The 12,943-nt window shown below is 42.3% G+C and overlaps 1 protein-coding gene across 2 annotated transcripts in view; it reads right to left on the bottom strand.

Annotated features, from left to right (window-relative positions):
* The window catches only part of plcb1l (phospholipase C beta 1-like), a 78,903-nt gene that overhangs the window by 63,850 nt on the left and 2,110 nt on the right, over positions 1-12,943 (bottom strand). For both annotated transcript variants that reach the window (XR_009785435.1, XM_061753936.1), the window contains exon 2: positions 8,388-8,465. Coding sequence is in view for 1 of the 2 variants with exons in the window: in XM_061753936.1 (XP_061609920.1) it covers positions 8,388-8,465 (78 nt within the window). In the remaining variant the exon portion in view is untranslated. The remainder of the gene's footprint in view (positions 1-8,387; positions 8,466-12,943) is intronic.

The raw sequence follows: 12,943 nt of genomic DNA, 5'->3' as shown, positions 1-12,943 counted from the left end.
TAGAGCAAATCCACCACGAAGGGATTTAACGCATCCCTTCAGACCTGCGAAAATAAACAGTTCTCAGAGATCTGCACACAGGCACGGGTGGTAATTAGGAGCGGATGGAAAGGGGATAAGGCAAATGGAAGGCTTAATGCAGTCGGTCCTCATCAGACACTTGGGCAGGGCGAGGAATCCATTTGATCAATTAATCCAAGTTTTTTTGGTAAAATAAATAATAATAAAAAAGTTATTATCAACTAGCCAATTCTATTCCCACTAAGTAACTGACAACTAACTACTTAGCTGCCTTGCTACTTAGCTAATTAACCAACCAACTGATAAAAAAAAAACTGACTAATACACTAATTACCTAACTACCTTGGTGCCTTGCTAACAAACCAAATTACCAGCAAATTTCCTCACTACCTAGCTAACAAACAACTTATTAACTAACTTTCTAGCTTTGCGTTGGTAACCTTGCAACTTTTCTAACAAACCGGCCAATTAATTAACTACTTCGCGAACAAACCAACAAAAAACTAAGTGCTTCTATATATTTATTTCTGTGAAAGTTGGTTCACGTTTGCTTTTTTTCCCCCCGACAAGAAAATGGGGGAAACATTATTAAAATCATAAATTGGACTTTTGTGGAAAAAATATGTTTCACCGAAACATGAACAAGACGACACCAGAGCAACTGAGTCAGCACCTGTGCAAAAGTGAGTTACGGCAACAGCGGCACAAATCTATTCACCACACCGAGCTGCCTGGAAGGTCGATGAGCAGGTATTGAACTCCGGGCACGAGGGTAAAGGTTCATCCATCCATCCATTTTCTTTACCGCTTAGCCTCACTAGGGTCGCAGGCGTGCTGGAGCCTATCCCATCTATCTTCGGGCGAGAGGCGGGGCACACCCTGAACTGGTCGCCAGCCAATCGCAGGGCACATATAAACAAACAACCATTCGCACTCACATTCACACCTGCGGGCAATTTAGAAGTCTGGGTAAAGGTTCAAACTTTCAAAATGTTGCTTTTGTTTCAAGTCACCTGCAACGACAAGGCACCCAAAATGTTTTCATTAAAGCAAAACATAAGTACCCATCAAGACAGGACTGTACCATTTGGGATTATGAAAAATATGCTAACTGCCAAGCTACCTTGCAAGGCTAATGAATTACTGTAAATAATATACAGTATTAATGAAATAACTATCTTACTAGCTAACTAACAAGATTAACAATTTACCGACCGAGCTACCTCACCAGCTAACTAACGAACTGACAAACTTACTAACAACCTAATTGTCTAGCTACCTTGCTAGCTATCAAACTAACTCACAAACCTACCAAAGACCTAACAACCTTGCTACCTTACTAGCTAACTAACAAACTGACAAAAATACTAATTGACTAACTACCGAGCGAGCTCGCTAAGTTACCAATTCCCTAATTGCATTCAAAATAATACCTCTCACTCGTGCTTACTGGAGGTGGTAATAATACAAAACAAATGACAAGTTGTCCGGGCAAGTGAAGCTAATAATGAAAAAGTATCACAGGGAGTCAATCAAGATTTCCTGGAGAGCGAAGCCCATTCCCGACAAGCGCGGGCCACTGAGAGGAGCTAAAAGGTGGTTATTTTCACAGCGGGAACTTGCGGCCCCGTCAGAGCTTCTTCCCACCGCAGGATCCTGGGACGAACGCATAGTGAAAGAGGAATAAGTGCCATATCCTGCTTGGGGACTGGCCCTGAAAAAGTACCGGCCGCAGCTCAAACCCTGATGGCTCCGCACATTGGTTGACGTCTTTTTGCAGCACACTCGACTGTGACGTCAATTGCAAAACCTTTTGGGTTCATTTTAGGATTAAGTTTGCGTAGAGTGTGCAAAGGGAAGCAGTGAGCTGGGAAAACCCCTGCTCGGATGACCAGGGTGAAAGCAGGTATTAAATCTTGAAGCACTGAGGTCCTGTCTTTAGTTCTAGCTTCATAATTATGCTTTTCCTCTTTGGCTTATCGGTGGTGGGTTGAATTTCCTGTATCGAAATTCTTTGATGTTTAATACCTGAAAGTCATTCACTTCTCCTGCCCCCCTTTTCTAACGAAAGCAATTGCTGCTCTTTCCATCAGATGATGGCTTTGACATCGTCACGCAGCTGATTATCACAGTGGGAAATTCTGAGTCGTCAATATCCCGCTTCTGTGGGTTCCGTGTGAAAATCACAGGAGAATAAATGCTGGGCTCGACCGTACCGTCTGTGGTACATCAATTGTTTAGAAACTATTACTAACGAGAAAGGGGCTATTGACTTGGATTTCGTCAAGGTTCTTGCTTCTGGAATTGTATTTTCTTGCATTTTCTGTTATATGCGAGTCGAATTTCAAGTTTTCCAAGTTCCCGGAGACATTTTGAGAAAGAAAAAAAAACATTCTAGATTTGCTGCGGTACATTGCAACACATTACTAAATTGCCCGCTTTGACGACACGAATCAACACAACGCAGATCATCTTTACTTTAATAAGAGGCCCAGAAATGGGCCAGCATCTGTGTTATAAATACCTGTGCCCACGAGACAATGAGACACTGAGTCAGGACTTTAGAACCGGCCGATCACACTGAGCACTCCACATGGATTACGATATTTTTTCCATTGGAATCATTGTCTGTAATCATATTCCCACGATAAAGTAGTTGAGTAAATGATTACGCATGACGGAGTCTAATGTGAGAACTTTGTTAAACTTAACCTTTTACATATTCTGTAAAAGTGACTTTTTAGTTCTTCCTGTACAAATGTTGTGACTACTAGTGCAGCTGGACATAGATAATTGTTTGCTTTCCTTCTCTGTCTCTCTCACTTTGATATAACAAAGTTGTTATTTTTGGTCTGGGCTTCAGTAAGGGGTGACAACTCGTAAGACGTGTATCCTTTCCTCTCTTTGCAAAGACTTTTCTTTCTTTTTTGTAATAAAACCCCACAAAGACAAGATTGCTTCCTTACTTATTCTGTCAGAAAAAGATTTGCCAAAACAGTTGGTGTCAGAAGTGGGATTCCAGCATTGTTCGCCCATCCAGAGGCTCTTCGGACCAGTGACTGCCCTTACCCAAGCATTAGGACGCGGGACTGCAGTGTCTCTTTTAATGTTAAGTGGTGCCAAGAGTTTTTAGAATTGACTTTGAATGGGAAGCTACTACTCGTTTGAGAGAGGAAACAACCGAGCCATGTTTCTCCTCCTTTTCTCCAACGTTACTTTTTCATGTTTGACTGTGCTCGCCTGCTTAAGCGTTTGTAGTTGTTTACCGGGAGAGGAGAAGCGCAGCAGTCAAAAGCAGAAAAAGTCCTAATCGAAATTCAGTTAAAGACGGGCGAGTCAAGCGCAAACAAGGCCCTCTGAAGTCAGCCAAGAGCTGCTAATCCCCTGGATTTTTTGGCAAAGAGGCAGTTCCTGTTTATCTGCTTGGGACTCGCTTGACACATCTACTTAACAATGCGTCAGGTCAACAATTTATACTCTCTAGTTTCGTACCATTACAGGGCGCACAAGCTGCCTGATGAAAGCGGCTAGAAAATCTAAGCAGTCTTCGTCAGAACACTGGCCTTGGTATCATAACATTTAAGTAGCCAGCCAATAAACAACCTACATAAAAAGTTACAGTCCCCAGACATATAAGGTCAATATCAATAAGTGACTGGCCACGCGGTTGCAAGGCATAAAGCTGAAATGAATGTCTGAACATTAATTTCTGAATGTTTCCTACCTGAGGTATGTTGCCCTACTAGGAAGGATTAACCTTAGCTGACAACACACAGCGCAGTGACTTACAATAACTGCAGCTGTAAAGAGCTTCTGACAGACTGTCACACCCCTACAAAGGGTCCATAAAAATATAGGATTTAGCACAAATCTCAAAAGTCATGTCACCATTAAGTGGTATGGTTCAGTTTGGTTCAGTAGTTCTGGTTTCTGTTTCCCGACCAGTCAGGCTCCACCCTTTTGGTCCCCTACCACTGAGGTTGGTACACTAACAGAGGTCATGTCGTGTCTGTTTTGTCGCGAGGGAAGATACAAACGTTGCCCCAGACTCACAAAGTCATTCGATTGGTACCAAAAGATCTTCCTCAGGAACTTCATTGTCAGTACCAGAACTGTAAAGACCTACAACTTTGGATGTAACTAACTTCCCAATGGAGGTCAGGTCACCAACCTTCCTTGACAATTGCCGTCTTATCCAGGGGTTCTGTGGACACGCTCTAGGTGGCAACTACCCTTCAGGCGCCTTAGTGGAAAGGCATCAACAAGTCAGATTGTTCTATGGAGTTACATGGCCATAGTGTGACAGGAGGTGTTTATTTCCTCAGGGACATGGTACCAATGGAGTCCAGTTTTTGTCCCCCTCCCCAGGTTGGATCATTCTTTTAAATTGCTGTTCAAGAAGACTCTTGCCCTGTTTGGGTGTCGTTGAGAAGCAGACAAAATCAAACCACCGGAAACTAAGGAATTTCCTCAGGGACTTGGTGGCAGAGCAGTCCATTCTATTGTCACTGGTTAATATTCAGATCAAGGACAACCAGGACTTCAAAGACTTGGACTCTGGGTCTAAATATGCCTCCACCGAAGGCTGAAAATCAGTAAGAGCCAGTTGAGGTTGTTCGGGCTTCTATCTCAGAGATGCCTCAAAGGCATGTCCAACCAGAACTAGGACACGCCTCCGGGTCCTTCTGGTGCTAGCTTTATCAAGGGAAGTCTTTTTTAGTACTATTCATGCCTTTTTAGAATGGAAACATAAATGATTTGCAGACTAAGCGGAACTCAAGTGTGTTGCTTGGTGAAAACGTGGCCTAAAATGTGAACTTGTGACTTTTCCATCACTATTTTCAGTCTCTCAGACTCCCTCTCTGGCGCAAATGATGAAAAAGGGCCACAGTGTACCAGGCTATAACTCGGTCGAGGTCACAACTCACTTTCCTTTCGATTGGCTGTGGATTTATGCCGTTGCGTCTCTCTTCTCCCATTGCGCTGACGGAGAAGGATGGGCAACAAGCTCGGTAATCAAGGAAAATTGCTCCGCTCGGGGGAACACACGAGCGAATTCTGCAGGGACCGCAGATAGACAGCGTGGAACGGAGGTAGTCTGACTGCCCGTCACCTGTGTACATCACTCATACCCAATACCTTGAGCGCTTATTCGGGGAAATTGGCAATGCTGGCACAGGGTTACCTCGCTTGAGAGGCTTTTTAACCTTTTGTTTGCTCGCTCAGGGGGAACAAAGCACAGACACACTTTCCAATGATACCGCTCTCGGAACGAGCGGTGTTCTCCGGGAGACGAGCAGCAGCCCAAAGAGAATGTGACATTTGAAAAGGTGGCGTGAGAGCGGTCGCATGGCAACCAAAGCAAAAAGGACTTAATTTTACGCAGTCGTTCGGTAATGACAGCAGCCACAATTATTTTTAAACTTCTAAAGAAGCACCTGTTCGTAGTCCAACACTGGTGGAATGTGTGGGTGCTGGTATGCGTTAACAACGTCTACACTCTCTGGATACTTCATTAGGTACACCGGCACAATCTACCGACACGCAACCAAACAAAGTTCACTTCTGTTAGTGCAGCATTTCTTTAGCTCTGAGGTCAAACACAATCTGTCATAAAACCTTTATTTACAGTACTAGCGGTGTTTTACGCAACATTATAACATTCTTCACTGTCATACAAGTGTGAAAATAAGTTAACAGTTGTCAATATTAATAAAATATGCTTGATTTGCACAGAGTTTAATCAATATAAAAAGAAGTGTTACACGGTCAAGTATACATAAAACCGACAAAGCAGTGGAGCTTAACTTTGGTAGAGCTCACTTTGTGTCAATTCCCGTGTATATTCCCTTTTGTCTTCTCTTAACAACCCTTGTCAAGGCTGCCCCTTCTTCTGGAATACTGTGAGAGTCGCAAAAAGCCCAAAGAAAAAGCAGAAAGCAGCGGAGTTAATGCTTTGATTGCCCCTGCCCGTGAGGTAAGATAAAGACTCCAGACCATATTCAAACAGCATATTTTTTGAAAGAGTCAAAAAGAAAATGATATGACTTGAGGGGCAGAAGTTGAATTTGCACCACCAATATCTATTTTTCTTTTTTTCCTTCGCCAAGTCTAAAGCCGAGCTTGTTTATGAAAATAGATGTGTGAGCATTAGGCAGTCAAACGCCCTGTCCCTTATTTTCTATATTCCATACCACAAAATTCAAGATACAAGTATACAATCCTCGGTTGACGTGTAATAACATACGAGGTTTCGAGGTTATGAACGGCGCACAATGAAGATTTACATGCTCATGTGGCACAACAAGACACCGTACTGTTTTTCCATTCATTCATTCAATGTTTTTCATACACATATTTACTGTAATTCTGACTTTAGCACTGCCTTCGTATAGGTTATTGATACTGATCGAGAAAGAAGCACAGAAGTGCATTCTCATTTGCGTATCGCCATATAAATGTAAATCCGTTATAAACCGAAATCCCTGAACATGTACCGTTACAATGTTTACGATTGTAGTTGTAGGTTGCAGTTTAAAAGCAGGTAAACATACGTCTCGAGAACAGAAAATAGTGAATGGAAACATCCTAATTACGACTATTCCACTGAGGAAGTGTTACATTTGATCTATAGTAAACATCAGCGCAGACAATATCGGCACACGTAGTCAGTAAATCAAATGTGTAGACCGCAGTTTACTGGCGAGTTGACTCCAGTTGGGCTGAGGTTCCTGAAGGAATCCCAGGAATGCTTTTACTCTGCAGCCTGTCCCCCCTGACGGGCACATAACAACTGGACGCAGGCAGCCTTGCTCCTTGTTTACGATGGCCTGCTCAACAGATGTGCGGCGAGTACACACGACGGCTTTATAAACACTAGCTGACGTTCGCGGAACCGCACGGCGGATATACAGTAGCGCAGGTCCTAATAGAGCTTCGCTGGGGCTGCGCTTGGTACCAGTATTACCAGTTTTAGGACCAGTGTCAGAGTCTATAGAGAGTGAAGAGGAGACCACACACAACGACACAAGGGAAGCATTAGTGATATAATTGTTACAGACTGAAAACAAATCTTGCAGCCTCTTTACAATCATAAAAGTTAAATGGAACATTTTCACAACACGAACAACGCACTAATGAACGAAACTATTTTGGGCAATGACATTTTTTTTTAAATGTGCCGGTCAAAAGCATGCCAAAGAAAACAGGGGGCGCTACTGCATAACCCCCAAACGTTTTTCCACTGTCCGATCAGGAAAAAAAAAAATTAAAAAAAAAAAAGCTGGAAGCTAACAGTTGTGAAGTAGGGTTACTCTTGATTATCGTACGACTCTGAAATGCTAATTTGTAGCGTCTTTATCAGACGCGCCAGAATTTGTCTGATCATCAACTGTGCCGTTCGGCGAACTGCAATCTGGTTTGAAACAGGCATAATTCAGCACTGTGTACGCACAACAGTTTTAGGCCATGTCAGCAAATAACAAGCCCAATGAAAGTCGTTTCTGAAAAAAGACACACTGAATTAAAAAAAGGTGGAATCGTACAACTCATACAGCACAAAAAAAATGCAAATTGGACTATTTCCAAAATGAAATGTCTGGTCTTTAGCACAGTTGATGTTCCCTTGAGCAATGCATCTTTTTGTGCATGTACAGAATGTTGGGGACAATACAAGTGACCTTTAGCGCATGTAGCATGTGTAAACAGTGTGTAAAGCTCCTCGGGTGGTGTTTGATGAAGGTTGTTCTCTCGTCACGGTCTACATCCAAAGTGAACCGCCAACGACTACCCTCGACTACCTTCGCGCGGGACGCTAATGCTAATTAGGGCTCAGGGGTGGTTAAGTCGCGTCAGCAGTCCCGCGCACATCTCAAGATGCTCTCATGCGGGCCAACATAAAATCAAGGGAGGCTATTTAATAGCGTGGCACACATACACACACACAAATACAAAGGGCAATCGCACGGTGAGTCCATCCTGCTCTTTGGCGCTGAGTGTACAAACTGTGCGAACAATACGGAGTGGGTTCAGAGACTTTGAGAGGAGCAATGGACAAGACGAACATCATCTCACATCTCACGGGGGTTGGGTTAAGTGGCTGAATCAAATATTTGATTTTAATATAAGAACATATCAGAGCTTTGTTCTATTTTACAATAAGCCCTTTATCTCCCTCAGGAATCAGGTGTTAATGCTTTAACTGGCAACCTTTCACGAGTACTGTAGATTTACTGCTTTGGGTATTATGACTATGATTGTATAATGTGTTTGTACTTTAGTTCACTTGTACCCCAAGTGCAAGGGGGGAAAAAAACAAGTCAGACACTAGATTGCAGAATTAGAAATATATCCATCGAGAGACTCACCTTGTTCTGGTCCGTCCAGTACAGGAAGTAGCCTTTGGGGTCGACGGTTACCGTCACGGGGCTCACAGTGGTGGAGTCCTAGAAGAAAAGACAACCAAAAGATGTGAGAATTCTACTTGCAACTACTTAAGTGGTTTACGGCGGACTGTTTTTAACAGAAAAAGACAATTGTTGAACTGATTACAGGACAAGGTTGTTTCAGAGACTGAGAACACGGGCATTTGAGAACAGCTTACGTTTCAGCCGAATTTAATCAAGCCGGACCAGTGCTCACTTGAGAGACCAGTTGCTGAAGAATTCTGGCTTCACTTATTTGTTGGGCACCAGGGTTTACGTGATAGCATTCACTGGACCAAATGAACCAGAGCAATCACAATAGAGTTCCTTTCGAGTGAAGTGAAGTGCCATTCAGTGAATCAAATCGCACAAGCGTTGACCTGCAAGGGGACCACGACCACCGCAAGAGGCCTGGACCCACTCGTTTAGCGTACGTGACAGAAACCATGTTTGCATTCACTTGCAAATGGAACAGGACAGTTTGTTTGTTGTGGACCAGGTTTCACATTTCGCAAAACAAATCACAAGAGCAGACCAATCGCACCAGAGTTTATTTCCAACCGAACCAAAGAGGACAAGCATTACCGCACTTGAAGAACAATCACACCTGAGATCATTTAAAGCAGACCAAAAGTGACAAACGTCACTCGAATTGAAGTGAACAGAACTTCACCAGGAACTGAGCAGAGCAAATCACACCAGTTAGTATTAAGCATCCGCCTTGTGCTAGTCCAAGCAATTGTTCACACTTGAGGTGAAGTGAACAGAACCGCACCAGATACCACTCCAAGACCACCTCTTCCAAGAAGTCTAGGTCCACCTGTTTGGTGCACACCAGGGCTCACACTTGACCAAACAAAACCCCACAAGTTTCAATACAAAAGGAAGAAGCGAGTGTCTAGTCTCTATATAAACGTTTGTAACAAGTCAAGAGCCAGAAGAGTCAATATCATGCTAACCCTTTGGGGCGACATCCTGTCACCTCGCAGCACTGCGGTGATAACTCTAGCAGTGAAGGCCATTTAAGTGAGAGCTTAAAGATGGACACCGGAGGGACTCGGCGGCCTATTGGCTGTGGCAAACTTTCCAACTGTGCGGAGAAGTGAAATGTTTGCAGGTGTTAAGAGGGATTTCTAATCAAACACGCAGGGACGAAAAAGTCCCCACGACCACTAGGTGGCCCCCAAGAGCAATTAAGAAACCGTATAGTATCCAAAATCAAATTTTGCTTTGGGCCCAATGGAGGCGTGGGCTTGCTCTGCTGATGTTATTCTATTTTTTTTTTCCCATCTCCTGAAACACAGTTGACTCCAAAGATGCACAGTTCTGACCCTCGGGCATGCTGGATATTATTGGATGCATTTATAAAAAGAGACACACAGCAGCACACAATTCACCTGAACGCTGTGTCCTCAAGGTCAGCGATGGCAATGTCGTATTCACTGGGAAAATGTTCAAAGGAGGAAAAATCTTGTACTGAGGTCTGTATTGTGGCATTAGCCGATAACGCTAATTGCCGGCATATGTTTCTTATTTGGGCGAGACCCCATCTGGTGCCGGGGGGGGGGGGGGGGGGGGGGGGGGGGGGCACGCTTTTAAAGGCTCTGACATTAAAAGGGTCGAAGGACACGGTATCCCATTAGCTTTCCAGCTCAAACTGCAATAAGACAACGGCATGACAGAGTTACGGCGCTATGGCAACCTCCCGCTTGCCGATCAGGCGCTATCAGCTGTGGCGACTCGGGGAGGAATGGTAATGGCTGCGTCGCAGGACTGCACAATCTTAACAGACGAGAGACAAAAGTCGTCAACAATGCAGCGGAATGTACGCCACTTACAGTATGTACTGTATATGTGTTCTCAAGCACAAACATTTACATCCAATACTGATTTTCCTCTCCTGTACATCTATGCAGGTTATATTTTTATTACTCAAGCAATATATCTATTTAGCGATCGATTCATCTGTAAACATACATTTGAGATGAGATTTTTTTTTTTTAATTCATCAAATATTTTGAAAAACATACTTTTTTTTAATCCATGGATGAATGATAATCAAAAATTAATAGGTCTTAAATTATACTATATATAACTTAGATGTGAATGTGAGTGTGAATGGTTGTTTATATGTCCCCTCCGATTGGCTGGCGACCAGTTCAGGGTGTGCCCCGCCTCTCGCCCGAAGGTAGCTGGGATAGGCTCCAGCACGCCCGCGACCCTAGTAAGGAGAAGCGGAACGGGAGATGAATGAATGAATGAATAACAATAAATATAAACATACACATTTTTTTTTACCATGTAAGACTGCAACTTTTTAGCTCGATAGTCTTTTATGGGTTAAGTGTTAATTAGGTGAAAGGCCCTTTATTTACAAAGGCAGTAGTAGTTATTTGTCGTTTACAATATTTTCAGTTTTAAATAAATTTTTTCATCATTTCTTCCACAAATAAGTTATAAAAAATGTTAAATGTAAAACATACTGTAAATAAAATAATTAAAATACATATCATATTTTGATAATGTATGAATGTCATAAAAATAGTAACTATTGCATTTTAAATAATTGAAATATAATTAAAATATTTTTTTTTAAATAAAAAGTTTTACAAAATATAATTTGCAGATATTACATCATAACATAAATACAACACAAAACAAACTATATATTCTTTTATAATGTAATCCCTGTTGTTTCCTACCTCAGCTTTACAGATGCCAGGTCTACTCCTAACCTTGTATGTAAAGGTAATCACAACCATCTACACATGACTATTTTCCTTTATAACAAAAGTAAGTTTCCACTATGACGTGTAGTACAGTATTACAGGACATTTTCATCAGCTTTACGGAGCATTAACAGGTGAGACTAGATGGCAAAAATGTGAAAAAATAAAATAAAATAAAAAATGAGTATTGGCTATCACCTTGGGGCGTGTTAGGGGGACAATTGCAGCTGGGTGTATTTGCGTTACGCATGAAAAAGACATATTCTTCCACGTTAATGGGATTTCTACACCTCCCGCCAAACCTGATGACATCCTTTATTCACCCAGCATCAGAGTAGACTGCCCGACACGAGCATAAGTTTATTTATAATATAAAGAAAAAGATGCGTTGACAGTGACCCAACATCATCTGCATGCCAACATCTGTCACTCATCCTTAAAACGACTCCTTTTGAATGGCTGCCTGTGCTCCAATCTCGCTTAAACGAAGACACACTGCTGCTAGATGGGGGCGACACGAATAAAATAAAGGATGTTACGATCCCCTTTCACCCGCAACCACAAAAATGCAGGAAAATGATGTTTAACATGCATTGTGTATAAAAAACCTAAAACCTTCTTTTGCGTAAACAGGAACATCGTTAATAGTGAAAAAAAATGTTCCCCATTGAAATGAATGGAAATGCCAATAATCCAAAAACAAAAACATGTGGTAATGTGTTTTTTTTATGAGGAAAGATAGCACACTATAGGATTGTAGTTTATAACCACACAGTAATGATATAATTAAATAGAATTAAAAAGAATTAAACACTTTTTGTCACACTTTGCATTCATTCATTGGCTGCTCCTTCTGGTGTGCTTGTCTTGGTCACCTGGGGGCAGTATACAGAGAGACAGAGAGACGGATATACTGTACATGGAGACGGTCTCAGCTCCTCAATATTAATCATAATGACTAATATTACTCATTCTTTGCAGAGGATAAAGAATATATGACTAAGTACTGTTATAGTCAATCTACCTGTGTTGCTGCACCCTTTGTGTTCAAATATTCACCGCTTAAAGGTTTATAACACCGCAACATAGATGCTAAAATCGTAAGTCCGGTCACTTGTATCTCAAGGCACCACTGTAAATAGGAAACCCAGGAACAAAAATGACCCCATTGGATGAGTTGCAATTATCTGCTTGTACAATTTCCTGTCAAAAACCGCAATAGCACCAAATTTGATGGATCTCCCTGGCACTTTAGCATTCTGTCTGTCTGTCTGCCTGTTTCTGGGTTCTTTCCATGAAGCCACACAGGGGTGAGGACAGCGGAAGGAAGAAGTGCACTGGAAATTAAACAAAAGAGGATATCTGCGCTCATCTTTCCCAGGATGTTGTATTTTCACAGGCAAAAAGGACATGGCGGGCATTTTTGTTCTGGAGAAAAGCCCGCAGCCACAAACGGTCAGTACACAAACATTTAAGGGTTTGGGGAAACACCTCACGGCCTTCTCGAAACACACTATTCATGAGAGTCAGAGCCAAAAACAATCCTACAAATAAGCACCTCATTTTTTCCACTCTGGAAAATACACTCTAATGACCTTTAGGATAACCACATTGCTACTTGGGTTCGATTTACATGGTGGGCACCGTTCAGTCCACTGTGATTTGGTTCGTGTTCTCACCATCAGAAAAAAAACACCAACAAGAATTGGCTTGGTCTTACTGTAGTAAAGTACAACATAAAGCTGGAGGTCTTGGCTAAGAAGAATAACA

The sequence above is a fragment of the Phyllopteryx taeniolatus genome, chromosome 18 (genome assembly GCF_024500385.1).
Source record: "Phyllopteryx taeniolatus isolate TA_2022b chromosome 18, UOR_Ptae_1.2, whole genome shotgun sequence".
Taxonomy (NCBI): domain Eukaryota; kingdom Metazoa; phylum Chordata; class Actinopteri; order Syngnathiformes; family Syngnathidae; genus Phyllopteryx; species Phyllopteryx taeniolatus.
This window is presented reverse-complemented; position numbering and strand designations above follow the sequence as displayed.